This window comes from Schistocerca serialis, chromosome 7 (genome assembly GCF_023864345.2).
Source record: "Schistocerca serialis cubense isolate TAMUIC-IGC-003099 chromosome 7, iqSchSeri2.2, whole genome shotgun sequence".
NCBI classification, from domain to species: domain Eukaryota; kingdom Metazoa; phylum Arthropoda; class Insecta; order Orthoptera; family Acrididae; genus Schistocerca; species Schistocerca serialis.
Genome location: NC_064644.1, coordinates 560349074 through 560376844, shown reverse-complemented (window position 1 = coordinate 560376844; position 27771 = coordinate 560349074). Strand labels below are relative to the sequence as shown.

General features: G+C 43.6%; 1 protein-coding gene across 1 annotated transcript in view; it reads left to right on the top strand.

The window, feature by feature from the left end:
- Nucleotides 1–27771, top strand: part of LOC126412634 (FAM172 family protein homolog CG10038) — a 306381-nt gene that overhangs the window by 53812 nt on the left and 224798 nt on the right. The window contains exon 3 of the mRNA XM_050082311.1: nt 10155–10342. Within this exon, the coding sequence (XP_049938268.1) occupies nt 10155–10342 (188 nt within the window). The remainder of the gene's footprint in view (nt 1–10154; nt 10343–27771) is intronic.

Genomic DNA, 27771 nt, shown 5'->3' with positions numbered 1-27771 from the left:
ATCTAATGTTAAATCCTTCAGTGCGGTAGGTAGAGAATTCGAAAAGAGAAATGGGTAATTTGAAGTTAAATATGCAGATATAAGTGAAGTGAAATGGCAGGAGAACATGATTTCTGGTCAAATGAGTGCACAGTTGTCAACATAAAATTAAATGGAAATAATGCAGGAGTAGGACTGATAATGAATAAGAAGATACAGGGATATGTAGAGGAATTTCTATGAACAGCAAACTGAATGCATTGTCATATTCAAGATAAATACAAAGCCAAGACTAACACGGGAATATAAGTATGCCCAGCTGGGCAAAATGTTACAACCATTCACCATCATGAGAGTGAATGCGACCTGGTGGAGCTGTGGGTATATGGTGTGGCAAGTATATAAGCAGAGCAGAAGTGAAGCGGGAATCAGTCTAATGATGGGAAAATCTACTGACAGAAATGGCTTTGACAAAGGGCGCCTTGTTACAAGCCAATTCTTTGGGAAGTGCATCTTGGAAACAGTGAAACTGGTCATCTGTGTACTGCTGTTGTGAGCATATATGGAAAGTAGTTGAATTACAGTGAAACCTTGATCAGGCGACAAAATGTTGGATGTCCACATCTCGTCACATAACTTGGGAGGTCAGAGGTCTGTAAAGCAGGTCAGGTGGATCTCCATAGTGCAGTCACTAGCATTTAGGAACACACCATTCAGCACATGTTGTTGAATGTGTGCCTCCATTGCAGACAAGCTGTACATCTTCTCATGTTGATCCAACAATATTGTGACTTATGATTGCAGTGAGTACAGGATCATTGAGACTGGACTATGGATCAATGGAAAAGTGTCACCCAGTTGGGAGAATCGCGTATCTTGGTACATCAGGTCAGTACCGTGTCCAGATATGCCATTATTGAGGCGAACGGTCACTTTAAAAATGTGTTGGGGCATGCGTGCGGACCTTCATCCTCAATATGTTATCTGACAGCGATGGCATCCTACCACAGGCTAACTGTCTATGCCACAAGGCAAGAACAGTGCTGCAGTGTTCTCAGGAGAATGATAGTGAACTCACATTAATGCCTTCTCCATCAAATCTACCTGTTCTGCACCTAATGGGGCAGTAGTGAATGCTATAGCCCACCTGCCCTGTGCCCATAATTTAGGAACTGCATGGCCATGTGTGTAAGCACATGGTGTGACATACCTCTGGAAACCTACCAGAGGCTTGATGAATCCATGCCATGCAGAATCACTGATGTATTGCATATTGTACACGAACATGCTATTAACCTTTTAAGTGGGCATGACGGATACATCCATCCATGCTCTGCTATTGCATAGTGGGTTCGACGGATATATCTGTCCACTACGTTCTGTGGCTAGTAGCTAGTGGGAATGACAAGTTATCGGCCTGCCGTTGACACTATGGTATTAGTTGAGCTTCGTCCACTAGATGGCAGCTCTTGTCACGCAACACAGCGTGTTCTAGGCTAATTATAACATTGTCCACCCGAGCGCGTGTCGAGAAAATGCGTCCTGTGAAGCAGCCGCAAAAGTGTTTACCGCAGTGTTAATGAGTGATCTTTTGCAATGGCGAAAAGAAGTCGTTTATCAGATTCTGAGATTGAGAAGCTGCTTTTAGAAACTGACGATAATTTCAGTGACAGTTCTGAAAGTTTTCAAGATACAGATGTTGAGGCTAGTGAAAGTGACTTCGATTCAGAAACATCTGACGACGAGACACTACTGCAGCAGACGGTACCTAGTGAATTTGTGCATGCTAGTTCAGTTCGTATTCAATATTTGTTCAGTGGTAATAGTAGTACAGTTGTGCCTCTAAAACAAAACGATGTGGTGAGTTGTTTTATGTGTTTTGTGGATGATGCTTTGTGCACAATTACAGCTGAACAGACGAACTTATATGCAGAACAGTTCATAGCTTCTCGTCCCAATTTAGCAGCACGCTCCAGGGTTCACAGTTGGCAGAATGCTACACGTGACGAGGTAAAAACACTTATTGGAATGCTTGTACTTTAAGGAATTCTTCACAAACCAGACCACAAAATGTACTTTTCAAAGAGGGAATCAGTTGACACACTTTTCTTCAGGAAAGTGATGAGTGAATCCTCCACTTTGCCCCCAGGGGCTCAGCATTCATTTGCTGGGTACGGGCTTGGCGACCCCGGGGTTCCTGAGCTGGGGACTGGTAAGTGCCGCCCGTCCCCTGTCACCGTAGCCTCTGAGCATACTTCAGCGACCGCCGTGCGGTGCGGCGGTGGAACGTTGTGTGTCTCAGGGAATGGGGATCTTGGCTTGACCGCCCGGATCGCGAGGATGGAATAAACCTCTATAAAAAACCCCTCAATCTCAAGGTGTGCTGCGCGCTGATGAGATGCATGGCTGTTGAGGTGGAACAGTAGATAGCGGGCAACCTCTGGAGAACCTGCCGCACCTCAGTTGTATAAGGCTTACCTAGGCACGCGGGGCTCTGTCTAGGTGGTCTTCTAGTTCCCTAGCTGCTCGTGGGACCGCGATGGATCCTTCGAAATCCTCTTTTCGTCCTCCCAGCGGAAAGGGTGGGCCGCTGGAAGGTTCTAACACCCAGTCTCTTAAGAGGGCCCGTGCAGTCAGTCCCCCTGACTCCGGCGCTTCTTTAACAAGTCCAGTCTTAGGTAACAGAATGCATTCTGGTAATCCGAATGTGTTTCTCATTGTGAAACGGAAGGAGGGTAGTTTTGAGAAGGTTTCGCCGTTCTATGTACAAAAGGATTGGAGGGAATCTGTGGCTCCTTAAAATCGGTGAAGCGCTTACTTAATGGGACCTTGCTAATGGAAACTTCCACTTCCCAGCAAGCAACTAACCTCCAATCTGCTAAATGCCTTGGAGAGTATGCCATAGACACTGATCTGCACAGCACCTTGAACTACAGCAAAGGTGTTGTGACATGCCGGGATCTAGTTGATATTCCCAAGGAAGAACTGCAACGTGAGTGGGCTCCAGAAGGTATCGTTGATGTCCAACACTTCATGAAGAGGGTTGATGGCACTCTTGTCAAATCCGACTCCTTTATTCTAACCTTCGGTAGCACAAAACTTCCTGAACATGTTAAAGCTGGCTTCCTTTGCCTTAGTGTGAGGCCTTATTTCCCGGCCCCGATGTGCTGTTTCAAATGCCAGCGTTTTGGGCATACCACCCTCAGCTGTAAAGGCGAAGCGACTTGTGGAAACTGTGTTCAGGCTGCTCATGAAGGAGTTGGTTGCTCGTCTCCGGCTAAATGTATTAATTGCTCTGGGAACCACCATGTTTGGAGTCGGGACTGCCGCATATTTTTAGAGGAACGCAAGGTCCATGAAATAAAAACGACCAAGCGTATCCCCTATGGTGAGGCCAAGAAGATTTATAAGTCGATGCAACCTCCCACATTTGCTACATCTTTTGCATCCCTGGTACAGAAGCCTACTCCAAAAGTCGATGCCTCGACGCAGACTGAGGTGGTGAGTGTTGGCACTAACACCTGCAGCTGTCAGTGCACTTGCACCGCAGTCGGTGTTTCAGAGCCAGTAGCCCCTACTCGAACAGCAGACAAAGGTACAGTGGCGAATTTGGTCCAGCCCCTCACGCCTCCAACAGCTGAGGTTGTCCCCAAGCCCAGTGCGCCAATTACCACTCCCACATCAGCTCCCTAAAAGTCCACCAAACCACAGAAAGCTACTGTACAGCAGCAACAGCGGGTCAAATCCCGTGGTAAACCATCTGACCATGCGGATGTTGTTTTACGCGAGGCTTCATCTGACTCTTCCCCAGAGTTGATGGAATACGATGTATGTGTGGGGCACTCATCTCGTCCCACGCCTGCCCCTCCACCTGCTGCGGTCTCCCCGCCCCGTCGGAGAGACAGGATGAAGGTGCTACCCCCAACATAGATGGCTCCCATACTCCAGTGGAACTTGCAAGGGTTCAGGACGCATGTGGAGAAACTTCGTCTACTTTCTCAGGGTAGACCACTGTGTCTCTGTCTCCAGGAGACATATTTCCATCCATCATACTCCCCTGAGATACGAGGCTATACACTCCACAAAAAGGACGACCTGCGTGGAGAGAGAGCTAGAGGAGGCGTAGGTATTTTCATCAGGACGGACTACCTCTCCTCGCCTCTCTCACTTACGACGACTCTACAGGCCGTCGCTGTGTCCGTGCACATGCGTCATCCATTGACTGTATGTTCACTTTACTTGCCCCCACATGATGCTCTTGATGAAGCGGCGCTCACCGACCTCCTTACACAGCTCCCCCAGCCATTCATTATTTATGGTGATTTTAATGCCCACAATGCGCTTTGGGGCTCTGCAATTACCTGCCCCAGTGGTAGAGCAATTGAGAGGCTTCTCCTGTAATCCTGTGCCTACTTGCTCAGTGGAGGACAGAGTACTCATTTCTGCACGGCGACTGGGTCATTCTCTGCCATTGATCTCTCGCTTTGCTCTCCAGCTCTTGCCGCCAGTGTTCACTGGGAAGTGGTTGCTGACTTGCACAGCAGTGATCATTTCCCAATCTGGATTCACCTGCCAGATGGCGTGGGCCCCGAAAGGAGACCACCACGATGGGTGCTCAGTGGAGCTGACTGGACGCTTTATAGCCAGTTGGCCCAATTCGAACACTGTGCGAATGTTGAGATGTGGGTGGATCATATTACCAACACAGTCCACCACGCCGCTGCAGCGTCCATTCCACAGTCCACAGGCCACCGGAAAAGGCCACCTGTGCCGTGGTGGAGTGCCAACTGCCGCTCTGCAATCAGGACCAGGCGTGCGGCTCTGCGTCGGTTCAAGTGTCGGCCGACTGCTGAGAATCTTGCGGCCTTTCGGGTGGCGAGGGCAAGATGTCGCCGCATTATTCGTGAGAGCAAGAAGATGTCATGGCAAACGTTCCTGAACACCATTAATCATTCCACCAAAAGTTCCATTGTGTGGGAGACCATCCAGAGAATTTCTGGCAGAGGACGGAGGTGCCCCATAGCTGCTGTAATGACTAACGGCACTCTCCACACGGAGCCGCGAGACATTGCCCAGACTATGGCAGCGTATTTTGCCACCATTACTGCAACAACCAGTCAGAATCCAGGTTTCCAGCGCCATAGAGCGGTTGCTGAGAGATGTAGTCTGAACTTCCAGTCCACCTCTCATGAAGCTTACAACTGCCCATTTTCTATGTGGGAGCTGGATTCTGCATTGTCTGGAGCTCATGACACATCCCCTGGTCACGACAGGATCCATTACAGTATGCTATGGCACCTCACAATGCGCAACAGAGAACTCCTCCTCGCACTTTTTAATGACATTTGGGCGTCGGGTAACTTTCCTGACGCGTGGCGTGAGGCAGTTTTAATCCCTTTTTTAAAACCTGGGAAAGACCGCACGAGCCCCAGTAGCTACCGTAGTATTGCCCTCACTAGCTGCATAGGGAAGACCTTGGAGCAGATGGTCAACCGCCGCCTTGTCTGGATGTTAGAATCCCGGCAACTCCTTAGTCGCTTTCAATGTGGGTTCAGGAGGTTTCGTTCCACCTTCGATAACCTTGCCCTCCTGGAGGCGGCTATACAACAAGCTTTCCTCCGCCGTCATCACCTTCCAGGTGTATTTTTCGACATCGACAAGGCCTACGATACCACTTGGAGGCATCTCATCCTGGCGCAGCTTCACAAATGGGGTTTTCTTGGTTGTCTTCCTCTTTTTATTCAGTCTTTCCTCTCGCCACGATATTTTAGATACCAAATTGGTGACGTCCTGTCTGATCGCTTTGAGCAGGAGAATGGTGTCCCTCAGGATAGCGTTTTAAGTGTGACTCTGTTTGCCATCGCTATTAATAGCATTACGTCCATAGTGAAAAGTCCTGTCCAGTGTTCTTTGTTTGTGGATGATTTCTCTTTGTTCTGCTCTTCTTCAAGCCTTGCAACGACAACTCGTCAGTTGAAACTTACGATTAGGCGTTTGGATGACTGGGCGCAGAAGAGTGGATTTAAGTTTTCCACCGAGAAGTCTGTATGTGTTCTTTTTAACCGTTCTCGTTCGATTTTAACCTTTCCTGAGTTGCGCATGAGGGACACTATTCTTACTTTTAAAGACACGGTGAGATTTCTGGGGCTCATTTTTGACTCGAGGCTCACGTGGTTACCTCATCTTAAAGACCTGAAACGGCGGTCGCTTCAGGCTTTAAGTATTTTAAAATGTCTTAGCCACAGTACATGGGGAGCTGACAGGACTTGTCTGCTCCAGTTTTACAGGGTGTTTGTGCGATCTCGGCTCGATTATGAGTGCACGGTGTATGGGTCTGCGAGGCCTCCGTACTTAAAGATTTTGGACGTTGTCCACCATGAAGGGCTTCGGTTGGCCACTGGGGCATTCCGAACTAGCCCCATACCAAGCCTCTGTGCAGAGGCAGGTGAACCGTCACTTCATATGCGGCGACGGCTACTTACGGTACGCCAGGCGTATATAAAACTTTGTCCACACCCTACACACCTGCATACCATACCGTTGCTCAGCCTCCTCTGGCACGGTTATTTCATAACCGGCAACGTGCGACGCAGCCCTATGGGATTCGCGCACAGGATTGCCTTGCTGCAATGTCTGTGGCTGGTCTTCGTGTTTTACGTCGCGGTTGGAGCAGATCTCCACCTTGGCTCCTCCGGCGTCCCAAACTTATTTTAGATTTGACTCGTTTTAAGAAGGATGGCGCGCCAGATTTTACATTCCAGTCACTGTTTTTTAACATTTTAGAAGTGCATCGCGGTTTCACTGTCGTTTACACTGATGGCTCCAAACAGGAGAATTTCCTTGGCTGTTCTGTGGTGTTCCCTGATCATGTTACCCGGATTCGCCTCCCTGCTGAATATACCGTTTTCGCAGCGGAGCTCCACGCGATCCTGAAGGCACTGGAGCAGATGCATCGTGTTCAGGGCGATCGATTTCTTCTCTGCTCCGATTCTCTTAGTGCCTTACAATCACTGCAGAACCTATACCCGACTGAGGAGATGGTCCAGCTGATACATGACCAACTGTACTTGATCCAACAGCGGGGTAAAGAGGTATCCTTCTGCTGGGTGCCTGGTCATGTCGGCATATGGGGCAATGAACAGGCTGATCGGGCTGCCAAGGAGGCCTGCAGAGAGCAGGATGTGGTCCAGTGTCCTATCCCCTTACAGTCAGTCATCGCTGCACTCCACAGGAAGTGCATGGAGTTGTGGGAGGACGAATGGCTGGCGGTGACAGCCAATAAACTGCGGTCGGTAAAGTCAACCACTCGGCCGTCGCGTTCCTCCTGCCGGTTGCTCAGTCGGGAAGAGGTGGCCCTCACACGTCTTCGGATTGGGCACTGTCCTCTCACACATAGCTTTTTATTACGGCAGGAGGATCCTCCGTTTTGTGATGCTTGTGGTGTGCACATCTCTGTCCGGCACATTTTAACAGACTGCATTTTATACCGTGATGCACGGGCAGAAGCACAAGTTGATGGGGATCTGCCTTGTGTTTTAGCTAACGATGAGGCCTGTGTTAGGGTTTTTAAGTTTTGTGATGTGTCTGGACTCTGGCCTAAACTTTTAGGCTGGAGGTTCTAGTGTGTTGCAGAGTGGCTGACTCCTCCCTTTTTTCCTTGCGGTCAGCCAGCCACTTCCATCTGCTACATTGTTTTAGCTCCCTCTACCATTTTCTTCCTGTGTTGTCCATGTTTTACTGCTGACGCCCTGCTTCATCCCACGCTTCGATGTGGGTGAGCACATTTTTTCAATGATTGTTCCCCGTGTTTTATGTTCCGTTTTATGTCAATGTTCTGAGGTTTTTTTCTTGACACCCGTCTCACTATGATACTGAACGCGCGCTGAAGACCTTTCTGTCGTGCGCCCACAAAAATAAAAAAATAAAAAAAAAAAAAAACCTCCACTTTGCTGACAATACCTCATATGATCCACTAGGCACTATCAGCAGAAGACTATTCAAAATTCACCCCATTATGGAGCATCTGCGGCGTAAATTCAGATCAGTGTACATGCCAGAAAGGAACATCACCGTTTACGAATCGTTGTTGCTCTGGGAAGGACGGCTTGGATGGAAGCAATATATTCCATCAAAGCATAACAGATTTGGCATCAGATTGTACGAACTCTGTGAAAGCAGTTCTGAGTATGTATGGGACTTTATTGTTTACACTGGAAAGGACACTAATTATGGTAGCCACAATCCAGACGATAAAATAACCTCTCGAATTGTTTTGGAGCTTGCACACGATCTACTCAGGAAAGGCCACTGTATTTATCTTGAGAACTGGTACACCAGTACAAATTTGGTGGACAAACTAACCAGCAATAACACCGATGTTGTCGGCACAATGCAGCAAGACAGGAAGGGGTTTCCTGACTTTGTAAAACAGAAAAAACTGAAGAAAGTGGAGTACATAACAGGGTACAAAGGCAAGCAGATGGTAATGAAATTGAAAGACAAAAGAGACGTTGTTATGGCTAGCGCCTTCCATGACAATACGTTTGTAAATGTAAACTCGAAGAAGGGAATCGTTCAAAAGCCACAAGTTGTCGTTGACTACAACAAGAATATGGAGGGCGTGGAGAGGTGCGATTCTCAGTTACAAAGTTACCAGATGGCCGGAAGCAGGCTGAAAAAATAATATCAGAAGCTTTTCCACCACTTGTTGGACATTGCATGCTACAATGCCTACATTCTGTACAAGAAGCATGGTGGCGAACAAAGTAGAATGATCTTCCTGATTAGTCTTGGTGAACAGTTGACCATATCTTCACCACATCAAGGGACATCAGTAGGACGCCCACCTCGAACACCTAAAGCAACACGCTTTACAGCCAGGCATTTTCCAGACCTTCTGCCACGCACAATGAAGAAAAGACCAACAAGGAGATGCGTGGTGTGTGCGAGAAAAGGCGTTCGCAAAGAGACTTCATACTGGTGCGCAGAATGCAAAGTTTCCTTGTGTGCAGCACCTCGGTCATGGTGGTCAAGTGGTTCTAGGCGCTTCAGTCCGGAGCCACACATCTGCTACGGTCGCAGGTTCGAATTCTGCCTCAGACATGGATGTGTGTGATGTCCTTAGGTTAGTTAGGTTTAAGTAGTTCTAAGTCTAGGGGACTGATGACCTCAGATGGTAAGTCGCATAGTGCTTATATCCATTTGAACCATTTCTTTTAATTTGTATGAATGAATGTTTATTTTTCAGATTTTTAAATTACAATTTTTTTTTGCTTGTTTTTCTTTGCAGATTATATATTTCTTCCCCTCTTTGACTTATTGTTGTCATGTTGGCTAAGTTTAACTGTATGGTGCAACTCATAAAACAACTGGCCCCTCTTCTAGCAATTTTAAACTGGTCGCCAAAACAATGTGTGTAGCATGTTATCGTAACTATCTGTGTGTGTGTGTGTGTGTGTGTGTGTGTGTGTGTGTGTGTGTGTGTGTGTTTTTTTTAAGAAAGCTTGAGGTACAATGCCAGTTGCTTGGGGAACTATGAAATATATTTTATATTCGTTTTTGTGAGTATGCCTCTCCTCTTCCCCCCGCTCCACCCTCTCATAGGTCGTACAACTGTTTTGAAATTTATCACATATTTGTCAGCAAGGATTGGGTGAAAACCAAATTGCTATTTTTGTTGCACAAGATACAGGATGCTGCAGATGGCAGAGCCCAACTTTATAATGTGTTTAGAGCATACACAGACTTTTGATGTTGTATAATATCATTGACGAGTACACAAAGCACACATTTACAGAATTTCAGCACATAAGTGTAGTTGCTTTGAAGATTCCTAGTAACTGTAACTTACGCATTTGTTCCTTATGGGGAGCCATCATCAGAAAGGAAAAGATCATCATGTGTACCTCAGAAAATTTTGATAGTACCATTATTGTTCACCATGGATGTAATTAACCTCACAAATGACACTTGTATTTCTTGGGAGCTGTTCATGACCTCTACCTTGACAGTAAAGTTTAGTATTTCTTTAGTTATGCATTTTCACATTGTTCAAACTATTTTTGTACAACAGTAATCGAAAACTTGGGGTATTTTACATTTATTATTTGCAGAGCTACAGTAAAAATTTCATTTGCTGATAGAATAAATGTATTGTAATCAGTTATGTTTTACAGGTGATAACAGATTATGTTTATGGGCTGCTGGAAAATGACTTAAATCTCCATAGACTTAATGTGCCACAGAGTGGCAGTGGACCAAAGTCCTTCATATTTGCAACAGAAGATGCCTTGCAAAATCCAGATAAACTACTTCTGCTAATACACGGCAGTGGGGTTGTTAGAGCTGGACAGTGGGCTCGCAGGTAACAATCAAGATATCTTGAGATTGTAATGGTTATTGAAATTTGTAACATGTAGACATCAAGATTGCTTTGACGAGTTTATAAATTTTTCTTTTGTGCAGTGCTGAGCTTAAGGTTTGCATTTTAATTATCATATAGGGTGTCAAACGAACGAGTGCCTTATTTCAGAATTAAATATCTTGAAAACTAGCATTGACAGATGATTGCAATAAAAGATATGTTTTTTGTGAAAGCCAATGAATTTTATACAGAAGTTTTGAAATAGTTGGAAAAGCTGCTAACAGATGGTGCTGTGCACTGTGCAGCCTGTACATCATTACTGTGCATAATTAAACTTGCCCTCTACAAGCAGTTTTTGCAGTTGCATCACAATTTATTTAGAAATGTCCACCACTCACAGTACATAGGTGGCACAAATAAACAATGAAATTTGCCATCGCATCCTGCTGTGTCTCAGTGGAAATGGATTCAGATGCCACACAGATCACCAATTCAAGTTTGTCCAGCTTGAATGGGTTGTTTTGGTAGACAATGTCTTTCAATGTGCCCCACAACAAGTAGCTCCATGGTGTCAGATTGGGCGAATATGGAGGCCAATCCATTCGTGAACCAGTAAATTTGCTATAATCCAATATACAGTGACTCTGTTCTTGAAATATTCATCAATAAAGTGCAACATCTGTTTGATGCAGTTTAATCTGGTGCCATTTTGCATGAACCACTGGGCACCTGGTCTCTCCTCCAGTGCTAGCTGTGTGGCAACAAATTGCTCCAAAAGCAATGTAATGTTCACTAGTGATTGCATCTTGCCTTAAAAAAGAGTCAATAATGTGTCTGCTGCATAATGCAGCATAAACAGTAACTTTGGGAGAATGCAATGGAACTACAGTTTACCTGGTAACAACATTCCCTTGCAAATCAGCCACACTGCCTGTCCATTGGAATTTGGCAAGAGCTTCACAATGGCTTTCACATTGGGTCCTTTTGAAATATAAAATTGTGTTTGAAAACTGTGCCTTGTTGCCATAGGAATGTGTTGTAATCTGTGGTGTTCCAGCATCATAAACACAAATTCAGTGGAATACATGACAGTCTTTTCCTTTGATATGGCCACCTCCTTTCATATGTCAGTTGTGGAACTGATCCCTCTGAGTTGCAATGCACTATTTATAAGTACTATGTACTGCAGTTACAGGGCCATCTGTTAGCAGCTTTTCGATCTATTATGAAACTTCTATCTAACTTCTGTATAAAATTCATATAGTTTCCGCAATAAACATACCGTTTGTTGCACTCTATAAGTTTTACTTTTTGATGTATTTACTTTTGAAATCAAGGACTCCTTCGCTGAACACCATGTATTCGATAATTTCTGAAATGTCTACATGAAATCTTCATTGAATCATTAAAACTTCTACGGGTTTAATTTGAAGAAATTGCAAACATTTGCTACATTTAACAACTCGTATGTCTAAGTATTTCCCTTCTTTTGTAATTTCCTTCTTAGAAATAAGCAGTGATGACACTGTGGTTCAAAGGTATAAATTTTATTTTCCCAAAATCTAGTCTTATTTTACATGAATGTCTTCATATATTTTGCAATATATTGTTGTGTTTATTCTTTTATGCCAATTGTAGAGATCATGGATACTTCATGTATTCACTGTTCATTGTTCCATCTGCCACAATTATTATTTTCAACAATTATGAAAGGAATAGATTGCTACTCAGCATGAAGATGACACATTGAGTTTCAGACAGGTACAGTGTAAGGACACTAGCCTTCGGCCAAAGCCTTCCTAAAAAAAAAAAAAAATGAAAAAAAAAAAAAATAAATAAATTTGAAAACACACACACATTTACACAAGCAGGTCCACTTCATGCACACATCTGGTATCTCCGGCCTTCTGGCTGGACTCCCTGGACTTTTTTTTTCATAATTGTTCATATTCCAACATGGACTTTTCATTGCACAATTATTATTTTGTGTTCAGGCTGAACATTTTTACTTAAACATCTGTAATGTCGCCAAAAATGCGTAAGACATGCAGTCTTACAAGATACTCTACAAGATGGTGGTTGGAAGCAACAGGCTTGATAGAAGTCACGCAATAGTGTAACATTTCACACCAACATTCACTTATTTGCCACTACCAATTTAAATTTCGAGTACTCAAATGGGTATCTCTGGAGGGAAGATGTTCTTTTCAGGAAATTGGGAAATAGTATTGGGAAGTTTAAGGAACTGGCATTTGCAACAGACTGCAGAGTAATACTACTGCCCCCTCCATTTGGTAATATACATATTGTGATGGTGCAGTTAGAATACCTAACACCTTGAAGAGCTGCCTACATGTATTATTCTTACTGCTTGCATTTACACAGTTAATACTTTGGTAAACTACCCCAGAAAATTATTCCATAACATTCATGATATTTATCTGTTTGTTTCCAAGACTAGCATTTACACAAAGAGCAGAAGTAGTGGAACTTTATTGTTTGAAGATCTCAATATTATGTTTGTTCCATTTCATATTTTCATTAATATGTACACCCAAAATTTTGGAGAATTCTACTCTGTTTACTGACTCCACTTCATGTGCTACATCAACTGTTGGTATGATGCTTTTTTTTCTACAGAGCTGAATATAATATGCCCTGAATAGAATACAATACATTTCCTCATAACTTAGGGAGAGAGTATTTTCAGAGAACCACTTAACAATACTTTGAAAAACATTGTTAACAGTCTCTTCAGTTGCTTTCTCACGAAAGGGATCTATTATAACATTAATATTGTGTGCAAAAACTTTTGTTACTATATTTATATTATAGATATGTGAATGACCTTATGTTGGTATTTATAAATTGTCATGTTCTCAATGAAAAGAGAGATAAAAAAAGATGTATTTTGCGAGGAACTAGGGACATTCTTGGACAGTGTACCAGTAGAACATACCATTTGAAGACACAAAATCATTGTGGGGGATCTTAATACAAAAGTTGGGAAAGAAGCAACCTTCAAAGAAACCATTGGAAAACACTGCAACTTCACGTGAGCAACAAAAATGGCATTATGTGGACTAATTTAGCCACTTCAAAAGTGAAATTGATAAATCGTACTGACTTACGTATAGGAACTGAGGAATCTCTGGATGCAAAACAGTGACCCACATTGACCATGTTGGCCATGTATTGGTACAGACAAGAATAAACAAGTGGATGCAAAATATCAATATTCTAAGACGTGCTGAATGTGGATTGGACCACATCATTCTCAGAGTAGTGATAAAGGCAATGTGGCGACCCTAAAAGTGCACACGAATGCAAAAAAATCACTTCATATGATCATATAATGTGCATGGACCGATAAAAAAAATCTACTCACCAAGTGATGGTAAGGGAACACACACACACACACACACACACACACACACACACACAAAAAACGATTAACTTTTTCAAGCTTTCAGAGCCAGTGTCTCCTCCTTCTGATGAAAGAGTTGAAGGGGATGGAAGAAAGGGGTACAATGTAGAAAAGTCATCCAGAACCCCATGTCAGGGGAGACTTTCTGGATGGAATGAGAAAAGACTGATGTTGGGGACTGCACCAGACGAGATTTGAAAGCTTGAAGGTGGAAGACAGGGTAATATAAGACAGAGATTTCTGCTAAAACATTGTGCACAAGTTAATAAGAGTGAGAAGCTAAATGCATAGTATGTAACAGAGGTGGGAGGGGGGAGGACAAGAAATAAACAAGGCAGAAAATGAAAGACGTAGAAAAGTACAATGGGGTGAAAAAAAGTAGTTACTGTGAATAAATGCTGAGACGGAAGGAATAAATGCAAATTAAGGCCAGGTGGATGGTGAGAATCAAGGGCATGTTGTAGTGCTAGTACCCACCCACGATGTCTTGAGAAACTGGTGTCTGGGAGAAGAATCCATATTGCGTGTGTGGTAAAACAGGCACAGAGGTCATGACTGTCATGTTGTACTGCATGCTCTGCAACAGGATATTGTGTGTTGCCTGTGCACACACTCTGCCTATGCCAATTCATCCTGACTGGTTACTAGGTGATAGTCATGCCGAAGTAAAAGGCTGAACACTGTTTACATAACAGCTGGTATACAATGTGTTGATTCACAGATGGCTCTCCCTTTGATAGTATATGTTTTGCCAGTTATGGGACTGGAATAGGTGGTGGTAGGAGAGTGCATATGGAAAGTCTTGCACAGGGGATGGCCACTGTGGTAGGAACATAAGGGTAGGGAGGTGGGTACAGAAGCAGCATAGGGTCTGACAAGGATATTGCGGAGATTGGGAGGGCAACGAAAAGCTACTCTAGATGTGCTGTGCAAAATCTCAGACGGAATGGATCTCATTTCAGGGCATGATTTTAGGAAGTTATGGCCTTGTCGAAGTAACTGATTGATACATTCAAGACCAGGATAATACTGGGTGACAAGTAGTGAGCTCCAAATTTGTTTTTTTGGAGGAATCAGCAGTACCAGGATTGGATGTGATGACTCGGGAAATCTGCTTTTGAACCAGGCTGTTTGGATAATTATGTCCAGTGAAGGCTGAAGTGGGAGTGGTGGTGTATTGCTGTAAAGAGTCTGCACCCAAACAAATGTGTTTGCCTCTAACGCCGAGGCTGTATGGGAGGGAATGTTTGACATGGAAAGGATGGAAACTGTCAAAATGTTACATTAGTACTGTTGTTTGTTTGTGGGTTTCATTTGGACAGAAGTGTGTAGGTGGCCTTCGGTGAGGATGAGATAACATCTAGGAAAGTGGTATGGGATTCAGAATAGGACCATGTGAAATTTAATTGGGAGAAGGTATTTAGAGGTTGCAGGAATTTTAACAGGTCAGTATCATCTTAAGTCCATATAGCAAAGATGTCATCAATGTATGTAAACCAAACCAGGAAAGCCCTCTCCAAGTGACTCATGAAAAAGTTGGCATAGGAAGAAGCCATCCTGGTTCCCATGGCCATACCCCTGATCTGTTTGTAGGTCTGCCCCTCAAAGGTGAAGTAATTGCTGGTAAGTATAAAGTTAATTAAGGTGAGCAAGAAGATTGTCATAGGCCTGGACTCAGTTGGGTGGTAACTGAGGAAATGTTCAGCAGTAACAGACCATGTACGTGGGGGATGTTGATATAGAGGGAGATGGCATTGATGGTGAAAAGCAGGGTGTGTGGTGGGAGTGGAATGGGCACATATTTCAAACAATTTAGGGAATGGTTGGTATCTTTAATGTAGGAGGGAAGTCTTTGTACTATGGGTTGCAGGTGTTGATCAACTAAGGCAGATATATGTTCGGTGGGTGCTTTGAAGCCAACTACTATAGGATGACCAGGATGATTGGGTTTTTGGATCTCAGGAAGAGGGTAAAAGGTGAGGGTGCACAGTTTGGGTGGGATAAGAAGTTCTACAGATTGAGGTGTAAGTCCTTGTGAGGGACCTAGGGTTTTCAGGAGGGGACTGCAGGTCAGTCTGACCCTGGTGGGAGATGCTATATGTAGATGTGTCAGACAGCTGGTGTACACCTTCACTAACATAACATTCAATAATGTAACACATTAATTTATTTTTTTATACATTTTAACCTGAAATATAATACATCGTATACAAAATCATATGAATTCTTTTAATGAAACAGTTGAGATAATTTTAACCTATGAGAGATTCAAGGTTATACATGGTATTGGTTATCTCTATAAAGAAAAGGTAATGTTAGAAGAGGATGATTCATTACAAGTTGGATCATGTCATGAAATCCTGATGCAGCATCTTGGAATGCATCTAGTTGCAGCCAAGTTTGTTCCACGGCTCATGAGTCGAGACTAGAAAGACATTCACCTCACAATCTGTGAAGAGGTTTTGGATCGCACAAATGAGAACGAGACGTTTCTTGAGAGAATAATAACTGGTAATGAGACGAGGGTGTACGGTTATGATGTTGGGGACCAAAGTTCGATCTTCACATGGGATAGAGAAAGATTCCCCAAGACCAAAAGAAGCTCATCAGGTCAGGTCAAATGTCAAAGCCATGCTGATAGTTTTCTTTGACTTTGAAGGATAAGTTCATCATGAACTTGTGCCAAAGGGACAAACATTTGATCAATAGTACTATAGAGATGTATTGTGATGCCTACAGGAAAATGTGAGAAGCGAATGGCCAGAAATGTTGCAAGCCAATTCATAGCTCTTGCATCACAATAACGCACCCGCACACTCATCCCTGTTGGCGTGTAACTGTTGCACGACAAATGATACCACTGTGCTGTCTCACCCTCTGTACTCTCCGGAACAAGCCCCTGCAGACTTTTTTATTTCCAAAGTTGAAAACGCCATTAAAGGATGAATATTTGCAACGATAGACGAGATAAAAGAAAATTTGCAGATGGCACTTCGTGCAATCCAGCAAGAGACGTACCAAAACTGCTCCTGGAAGTGGAAATGGCATTTGTAGCAGTGTATCAATTGTGAAGGAGAGTATTTCAAAGGAGCCCATTCACAATAGGTAAAAGGTAAGCATAGAAAATTTTGTGGACAGAATTCCGGAATTTTTTGAACAGACCTTGTATACTTTCTTATCCACATTGCAAGCTCCCAACACAGTTGGCAGGAGTCATAATGTTTTGGTTCACCAGTTTAGAAGACTATATGGAAAGAAGAGAGATGGCAGTTAAGTCCAGGACACTGTCAAGATGCAAAGATGTATCGGAGGTCATGTTCCCATTTCAGAAGTTCAGGGGATACTAGTATTGGGCTGGATAATTCCGGCAGCCTGTGTGGTGCAGAATAAACTCGGGTCCATTGATTCATGTTGTAGAGCATGTTCAGCAACTGGATAATTGGTGCCCCAAGGTCGACAGTTCCCCTAAGCCTTTTGTGTTCACCTGGTTTGGTGGTAATTGTTGTGTCTAGGCAAGACAGCCTAGACACAATGAGAGGAAGCCGAAAGGCACGCGCTTAAACTCACGCAGACTGGCGTAAGGTCTGAAACAGGATACGTAATGAATGCTATAAAGAAAAGTATGTAGCTGCTGGAATACTTAACTTTAATCCACAATTGGTGAACATTGGTCTTGTTGATACAGTATGATCATCTCAATATAACTTGATGGCGCCTTGCTAAGTCGTTGCAATTGACTTAGCTGAATGCTATGCTAACTATCGTCTCGGCAAATGAGAGCATATTTGTCAGTGTGGCGTCGCTAGCAAAGTCGGCTGTACAACTGGGGCGAGTGCCAGGACGTCTCTCTAGACCTGCCGTGTGGTGGCGCTCGGTCTGCGATCACTGACAGTGGCGACACGCGGGTCCGACATATACTACCGGACCGCGGCCGATTTAAAAGCTACCACCTAGCAAGTGTGGTGTCTGGCGGTGACACCACAGTAATCATACGTATACAAAATGTTGTGCAGTCACTATTAGTTAATTGATAAACAATGTGCCTGAATTTGGAAGTTGCTCTGCCAGTAATATTGTAGTATTCACTGGATTTGAAAATGTGGTGGTAGGATGATGCATGGGGCAGATTTTACAGGGAGCATGACTGTGTGGGAAGGAATCTTCGGATTGGGCCAGTGGTTTGTGATTATGATAGGGTGTGATCAGCATGCTACGGAAGCTAGTAGGGTGATGGAGGGTGACAAGTGTGTGGTGTGGGGAGGGTGTTAGAGACAGAGAATCTCATTTCAGAACCTGACTTGAGATACTCGTTTTCTTGGTTGAGAAATGTATTGAGCATGGACTTATGAACTACTAAATTATTATATCGACAGTGGCACTTATTCTTGTAGAATATATTGTCTCCTATCAACATCTACAGAACACCTTAATTTTCTACCTGTATCAAATTTCACAACTTAATCAGAGATAATGATATAATAGGAACTGTTATTAATAATATAAATTGAAACGGCATCTGGTAAGCAAAACTGAGTGAATGAAATTTGTGCTAAAGGAAAATGAGCCATGTGTGAAGTGTGGGTAGTGATTAACACATTATTAACATTTGGTACTCCGACGTGACATTGAATGTGTTTGTGATGACTGACAGAAGTGAAGAGACTAAGCATTAAAACTTCTCATTTGGCAAGCCATGTCAGTTTGGTCATTCATTCTGAACTTTTAATGACTTTCGTCACTATCATTGTCAACAGGGAGGTGGGAGCGACTACAAAAAAGAATAAAAACTGCTAGAAAAGGTGTATAGTCATTTCAACTTGCCTCCAGTCATCAGTAGAACAGATAATGGTGGTGGAAATTGCCACCTGTGATGTACTAAACAACAGAGTGAAATATACATGTAAATGGAAGGAAGGTAGGTAGGTAGGCAGGCAGGCAGGCAGGCAGGCAGGCAGAAAGGAAGGAAGGAAGATTAGAGTTTAATGTCCTGTTGACAGTGCATTCATTAGAGACAGAGCAAAAGCTTGTATTGTGGAAGGACAGGGAAGGAAATTGGCCATGCCATTTTCAAAGGAACCATCCCTTCATTTGCCTGGAGTGATTTAAGGGAGTAATGGAAAACCGAAATCTGGATGATCAGATGGGGATTTGAACAGTTGTTCTCATGAATGCAACCACAATATGGTACTCCACCATGCTTGGTTTGTATCAGTAGAACAAGGCACTATTTAGGTTAGGTAGTGGCAAGCTGATAAATATTATTGTTGTATTTTATTTTTTGTTGTCTTCAGTCTGAAGACTGGTTTAATGCAGCTCTCTATCCTCTCCATCTCTGCATAACTATTACATTCTAAAGCCATTAGAACTTGCTTGCTGTGGTCAAGCCTTGGTCTCTGATGATTCCTCCATGGCTCAGGATGTGTTCTGTCAACCAATCCTTTCTTTTAGTCAAGTTGTGCCACAATTTTTTTTTTCTTCCCAGTTTGACTCACAGCCTCCTTGCTGATCTCTCTCTTTAATCTTCTGCATTCTTCTAGCATACATTTCAGAAGTTTCTTTTCTCTTCTTGTTTGAACTCTTTATGAATTGCATTCCATTTCTGTGCAAACACTTTCTGAAAAAGATCCTTTGAATACTTTATGTTTGATGTTAAAAAATTTCTCATTTCAGAAAAATGTTCCCTTTATTTGCCAGCCAGCAATAATATCTTCTCTAATTTGGACACTGTCTCTATTTTAGACACTGTAAGTTAACCACCACCACCACCACCACCACCACCACCACCACCACCACCACCATCATCATCTTGTAACCTCTTTTCAGTACACCACCAATGTCATTCAAGTGATCATCAAAATACATTGCACTCTCTGATCGAATTAAAATGTCAGTGGCAAATGTCAAGTTTTTATTTCTTCTCCCAAACCCACCTCCCCTTTCCAGGTTTCTCCTTAGTTTCTCTTGCTGCTTGTGCAGTGTACAGACTGATAACATCAAGGATAGGCTACAACCCTGTTTTCACTCTCTTCTGAACTATTGCTCTTGTACCATGTCCTTTAACCACAGTCTGCTTCTGTACAAGTTGGAGATAACCTTGCACTCCCAGTATTTTATCCCTGCTAACTTCAGAATTTCAGAATATTCCATCAACAATATCTATAGGACTCTCTCTAAATCGACAAACAACACTACATAATTTGCCTTTTTTTCAGTCTATCTTCTAAATAAGTCATAAGACCATTGTTGCCTTCCATTCTTCTGTAATAATTCCTGTCAGTATTTTGCACCCAAGACATACTAAACTGACGGTTCGATAATATTTACACCTTTCATCTCCCTTCTTTGGAATAGGAATTATTACATTCTTCTTAAAGTCTGAGGGTATTTCATCTGTCTCATATATTCATATCTTGTCTCACCATGTGGAATATTTTAGCCATGGTATGTTACTCTTAAGATGTCAATAATTCTGAGGAATTGTTGTCTACTCTACATGACTCAATTCAAGTTAGTTCATTCACTGCTCTATTGAATTCTTCTTGCAGTGCCATATCTATCATCTCTCCTTTGCCTGCTTACCATTATCTTTCCATAATACTGCAGTCTAGTTTGTTTGCTATGCGTAGGCTTTCTATATATTCCTTCCACTTTTCAGTCTTTCCTTCTTTGCTTGCCATCTGAGCTCAACTTTCACTCCATTTCTCCTCTAGCCATTCTTGCTATGCCACTTTGCACTCACACTTTTTCTACATATGTATTCCTTTTTTTCCTGGTTACTTGTGTGTTCTCCTTTCATCAAATTAAAACTCTCGTACATTAACTAAGGATTTCTACTGGCCATCTCTTTTTACCTATATGATCCTTTGCTGCCTTCACTATTCCATCTCTTAAAGCTATCCATTTGTCTTTTATTAGATTCTTTCTCGTTTTTGTCATTGGTTACCCAATGTTGTCTCTGAAGCTCTCAACAACCTCTGGTTCTGTCACCTTATCCAGGTTTCATTTCATATCTTCCCGCAATTTCTTCAGCTTTTATAAGCAGTTCATTACCACGAATTGTGGTCAGAGTCCGTAATCATCCCTGGACCCTTTTTTTTTCCACCTTAAAAGACTGGATTTTGAAACTTTCATATATTTTTCAGTCCAGTAATCTTGAGTACAAACAGTTTGCTAATCATATTAAGTCAGCAGGTTTGAAGGTGGTCATTACTGGTTGAAATTAATAACCTGATATATAAACTTTTTTGTGGATTAAAAATACTTATATCTTCCTGGATTACTACAAAAATTCTACAGCAACTGTGTTACAACTTTTGAATACATCTGTATTATTTCGTTTATCTTGTCATACATTCTTTCAGTTGCCTCTTCACCTTGCAATCTAGTGGGCATATAAATATGTACTATTGTTGTGAGTATTGCATGTACATGTATTTGTTATGGGCACAGAGTTACCAATATTGATTATAATTTTTACTTATGGACCGTCTGACAGCAGCTGAATAAAACACAATTTTATGACACTAAAATTGGGTTTTATTCAGTTGCTGTCAGACGGTCCATAAGTAAAAATTATCAATATACCGTAATATTACAAGCAACTGAGGAAGACAGGACTACAAAATTTGAAGATATTTATTTCTTGTCTATTCAGTTATACACTGACTGAGCTGTGTACCACATCACACTACTATTTAAGTGACTGGTGATGACACAGACAGATAAAATTTAGAATTGTGCGTCATGAAGTTACATGTACGTCAAACATCAGGTGCTAATGTCCCAAGAGGATTTTAAAACAGTGGTTGTAATGCAGATCAACCCAGTATGACAAGGTTGCAATGATGCCTCATGAATCATATGTGTGATCTTTAAGTGCCTTTGTGGCTAACCGCAAAGAGTGTATCACAGGCTGCAATAAATTAAGTTTTACTGTTGGCTGCAGCATTCTGTTTGAGAGCATGATGAAAATTTCTCAGCCTCAACATTGAAACTCTACTCTGTTAGGTCAAAAATTCACTTAATTTTATGCATAGTCCACTTTCTGATTTATACTCTTTGTTCATTGTTTCCTCAGCAAGCGGATTCTATCTTTAAAGTGCGATCATGTAAGATCTGCATAATACAGCATGATAGGGAGCCAGAATGAATGGCCATTATTACCTTCAGAAGGTAAAATTTCCATACTGCTGATAGATTTGTTTAAAGTGAGAAAAAACTCTTCATACCTTTCAGAACTATTAGTTCTTTTCTTAGGGAGTAAAGCTGAATGGGTTGGGAAAGGTTAGAAAGCAAGACGGGTCATTGAGACAACATGATGAGAGGAACACACCTATTTTGGTGGTGAAGAGAAACAACCTTGTCTCCCTCCTGAGGAAAGAACTAGTTTTTCTAAAAGCTATGGTTAGATTTTTTATTTTTATTTATTTATTTATTCCCCCCTCCCCAAATGAGGCTATCAGCAGTACTGGAATTTCATTTCTGTAGGGTAATTACAACGAACTAAAAGCACCAGAGGTAGCTGGGAGTTTCAGAAGCAGTATTAGACAATGATTCCGTGAAACAGAGAAAGGGAATTTTCACCATATAGCGGAGATGTTGAGCTGCAGACAAGCACAACGAAACGACTATTAAACATGTAAGCTTTTGGCCAGAAAGCCTTCTTTTGAAATAGACAACACACACACACACACACACACACACACACACACACACACGACTATTGTCTGTGGCTACCGGGGCCATACTGTTTGCCCCCAGCAGCTAGAGACACGGTCATGTGGATATGAGTTGCAATTGCATGAATGTGTGTGCGTGCATTCGTGCGAGCGTGTGTTGTCTATTTCAGAAGGCCATCTGGCCAAAAGCTCACGTGTTTATTAGTTGGTTTGTTATGCCTATCTATGACTCAGCATCTCCACAATAAAGTGAGTAGCAATCTATCCTTTTCATAATATTGTCATTCTACCACCTCATTAGTTACATAATCTACCCATGTGATCTTCAGCATTCTTCAGTAGCACCACATTTCAAAAACATCTATTCATTTCTTGTCTACACCCATTCATGTTTCACTTCTATACATGGCTACACTCCATACAAATACTTTCAGAAAAGACTTCCTAACACGTAAATCTATATACAGTGTTAACAAATTTCTCTTCTTCAGAAACACTTCCCTTGTGATTGCCAATCTACATTTGATATTGTCCCTTCTTCAGCCATCATCAGTTACTTTGCTGCCCAAATAACAGAACTCACCTACTACTTTCAGTGTCTTGCTTTGTAATCTAATTCCACCAGCATCACCTGATTTAATTAAACTATTCTAATGTTGATATTCATCTTATATCCTCCATCCACGACATTGTCCATTCTGTTCAACTGCCCCTCCAAGTCCTTTGCTGTCTCTGACAGAATTACAGTGTTATCAAAAACCTCAGAGTTATTATTTCTTTTTGCTGAACTTTAATTACTGCTTCAAATTTTTCTTTGGTTTCCTTTACTGCTTGCTCAATGTACAGATTGAATGATGTTGGCAATAAGCTACAACCCTGTCTCACTCCCTTCCCAACCACTGCTTCCCTTTCATGCCCTTGACTCATATAACTGTCATCTGGTCTCTGTGCAAGTTGTAAATAGCCTTTTGCTCTCTGTATTTTACCGCTGCTACCTTCATAATATGAAAGAGAGTATTCCAGTCAACATTGTCAAAAGCTTTTTCTAAGTTTACAAATGCTATATATATATATATATATATATATATATATATATATATATATATATATTGTTGTGTCGGTATCTGGGCCGACACCGTGAAGTTGAGATGGCTGAAAAGGCAAGCTAGACTAACGCAGACGGGCGTGAAGTACTGGAACAGGATACGTAATTAATGTTAGGAAGAAAAGTACGGAGCAGGTTTAATACTTAACTTTACTCAATCATTGTGGTACATCGATCTTGACGATACACAGGAGACTTTAAGTACAATCACTGTATGGCTAATGGCGCCTTGCTAGTTCGTAGCCATTAACTTAGCTGATGGCTATTCTGTCTCTCGGCTAATGAGAGAGAAAGGCTTCGTACATCTGGTCGGTAGCTAGGTTCTCGTACAACTGGGACGAGTGCTCTCTCGTATCACGAGACCTGCCTTGGTGGTGGCGCTAGGTCTGCGATTACACAGTGGCGACACGCGGGTCCGACATGTACTAAATGGACCGCGGCCGATTTAAGCTACCACCTAGCAAGTGTGGTGTCTGGCGGTGACACCACATTCCTCCCCCGCAAATCGGCGAACGGTCGTGTGATAAGGCTTCCGCCCGCCGTGGGGAGGACCACATGTTGACGTATGCGATGAGGTGGGGAGCCTAACAACAGGCGAGGCTGTGCCACCCGCACCCGGCCATTCGGTCCGAGGGGAGCTAGGAAACGCCGGAAAAACTAGTCCAGGGTGCACGTCAACATGCGGTGTATGCGCCCGTAAAGAGACAGGAGGGACCGAAGGGTCAACCTCCAGTGCGTCGGGGTAGCCGACGCGCGATGACGTCATGTGGTCCGGAGCGGGCGGGAGTTCCATGGCGGAGGACAGCTGGTCACGGGAAGCGATCGGCGGCGCGTGACCCTGGGAGGCGCTTGGCGGCTGCAACGAAGCGTCGAATGCGGGCGGCGCCGGCGGGAGAACAAGCGGCGGCGGCGGCGGCTGCTGCTGCTGCGGCGGCGGCGGCGGCGCGTCGCCATGGGGCAAAATGGAAGGCATCGTCGGTAACACTTGGGATGAGGCGAGCCAGTAGATGGGTCCCCAGGGCGCTGACCGGACGGCACCGTCGCTGAAAGCAGACGGGGAGCGGCAGAACCCGAACGATGACAGAGGCGCAGCTGATTGAGATGCCGACGCACCTCACCAGAGGCCCCCAAAACCAAATACATCGCGCGGCCGAGGCAGCGAAGAATGCGCCCTGCGAGCCAACGCCGTGAACCTCGATAGTTGCGATAAAATACAACGTCGCCTGGAGCAAAAGCAGGAGTCTGCCGCTGCACAGGAACCTGATGCGGCGGATGCAGCAAAGACATCAAGGTGCGATGAGGACGACCGTGGAGCAACTCAGCCGGCGAGCGACCATCTCGGGGCTGAGAGCGATACGAAGACAAAAAGAGCAACAATGCGTCCTCCCGAGAATGCGACTCTTTCAATTTCAACATCTGTGACTTGAAAGTCCGGACCAATCGTTCAGCGGCACCGTTGGACTGAGGCGAAAACGGCGCGGATGTCAGATGTTGAATACCATTGGCCTGGCAGAATGACTGAAATTCTGCGGACATGAATTGTGGGCCATTGTCGGAAACAATAGACTGCGGAAGACCTTCAATGCAAAAGATAGCAGACAACGCTTGGATGGTGGCGGAGGACGTCGTGGAAGACATCCGGACAACAAAAGGAAAATTACTGAAGGCGTCGACCAGAACCAACCATCGAGCATTCCAGAATGGACCAGCAAAATCAATGTGCAAGCGTTGCCAAGGGGAAGTGGCTTTTGGCCACGCAAAGACTTTCCGCGGCGGTGCGGACTGTTGTTCGGCACACGCCGGTCACGAAGAACACATATTCGTAATCGCAGCATCGATTCCAAACCAAGTACAGTGCTGACGAGCAAGTTGTTTCGTTCGCACTATACCCCAATGTCCTTGGTGAAGAAGCCGTAAAACAGAGGACTGTAACGAACGTGGGACCACGACTCTGGACTGATCATTATCAGAACGCAACAACAAAACACCACGTCGAACAAAAAGTCTCTCCTTGTGAGCAAAAAATCGGCGAACCAACGGATCCTCGATCCGAGACTTTGACAAAGGCCATTGCGTAGCAACAAAACGTAAAACAGTAGCAAGGACAGGGTCAGCAGCTGTGGCTGTAGCGACACGACGAAAATCAATCGGAAACGATTCGACCACTTCATCGGTTTCCGAATCAATGAACATGCAAGCAAGTTCGGAAGAATCGAATGCTTTATCCTCAGCAACAGGCAAACGGGACAACGCATCGGCGTTTCCGTGCTTAGCAGTGGACCGATACAAGATATCGTAGCGGTACTGCGAGAGGAAAATAGACCAGCGAATGAATTTCTGCGCTGTACGTGGAGGTACAGGCTTGGTCGGATGAAAAAGCGATGTCAAAGGTTTGTGGTCTGTGATGATGGTAAAGTGACGACCATACAAGAAATCATGGAACTTAGTAACACCAAACACGAGAGCCAAAGCTTCTTTCTCTATCTGTGAATAATTTCTTTGCGCAGACGAGAGCAATTTGGACGCAAAGGCAATAGGGCGATCATGGGAGCCAACTTTGTGCGCAAGCACAGCACCGATCCCGAAATCCGATGCATCTACCATCAACAAAAGGGGTTTCTGGGGATCGAATGGCGTAAGGCAAGTATTAGAAAGCAACGCCGATGTCAACTGGCGAAAGGCGCGTTCACATTCCGTCGTCCAGACGAACGGAACACCTTTACGGCGTAAGCGATGAAGCGGAGCTGAAATGGAAGAGGCATTGCGCACATATTTATTGTAATAATTAATTTTACCCAACACACTCTGTAGCTGTTTCACATTTTGAGGGGAAGGCAATTCTTGTATGGCACGGAGGTGCTCTGGACTCGGATGTATGCCTTGGGCATTAATGACATGTCCCAGGTATGGTAAGTCACGAGCAAAAAACACACATTTGTCCTTCCTCAAGCGAAGACCATTTTGCCGCAAGACCTGAAATAATGTTCGTAAGTTCGCAAGATGATCTTCTTCTGTCTGTCCGGAGATCACTATATCGTCCAGATAGTTTGCTGCAATAGGGACCGACGCACAAATAGTTTGTAAATATTGCTGAAACAAGGCAGGGGCGGATGCACACCCGAATGGCAGTCTTTTGAAGCGGTACAATCCAAGATGCGTGTTAACCACCAATACGCGCTGGGATTCGTCGTCCACCGGTATTTGCAAGTACGCATCGGCTAGGTCCAACTTTGAAAAATATTTTCCCGGGCACAGTTTAGCAAAAAGATCTTCCGGGCGGGGCAAAGGAAAAGTAGCAGTCACTAGCTGTGGATTCACTGTGGCCTTGAAGTCCACGCAAAGTCTCAATTTTCCGGAAGGTTTTGGCAAAATTACTAAGGGTGAGGCCCAGAGAGAAGCTTGCACACGTTCAATTACACCCTGTGATTCGAGATCGTGTAACGTTCTTGCGACCTCATCACGCAATGCGTGGGGAACATTGCGCGCCCTGAAAAATTTCGGTTGCGCGTTTACCTTCAGTTCTAAATGTGCTTCATAGTTTTTAGCGCAACCTAAGCCCGGTGCAAAAATGTCTGCAAATTCGTCACACAGCCGAGAAACACTGTCTGTAGGCACAGTCTGATTCACTGATAGGACCTGATTTACAATAGACATGTTAAACAACTGAAATAAATCTAGACCAAACAAGTTCACTGCAGAAGAAGAACGAAGAACGTAAAATGACACAAGTTTTGTTTGTCCCTTGTATGTTGCAAGAAGGCTGCACTGTCCTAACACAGGAATTTTCTGTCCGGAATATGTAGTTAGCTTAACATTTGCGGAACGCAACGGAGGTTTGCTCAGTATTTGTACGTGTCATGACTGAGCAATGAAACTGCAGCTCCGGTATCGAGCTGGAATGGTATCACTTTGCCTTCAAAGTCTAAGTCCACAAAAAGTTTATTGTCCTGCTGACGACAAAAGCGACTGTTTTGTGCAATTTGAGTAGACACTGGTACAGAATCACTTGCTAATTGACGTGATTTCCGGCGACGTCGACGCACAGTTTTTGTGGGACGATCACAGTCACTGTTAGAGAAAGTGTCACTGGACGAAGCGGAATTAACGACATGAATGTCCATAGGCGAAGGTCCACGAGCCTGAGTGTCCTTGGTTCGATTCCGGCGCGAAGCAAAGGGCCTGGAATGATTGTGATTGTCTGATCTGAGCTTTTTCTGGC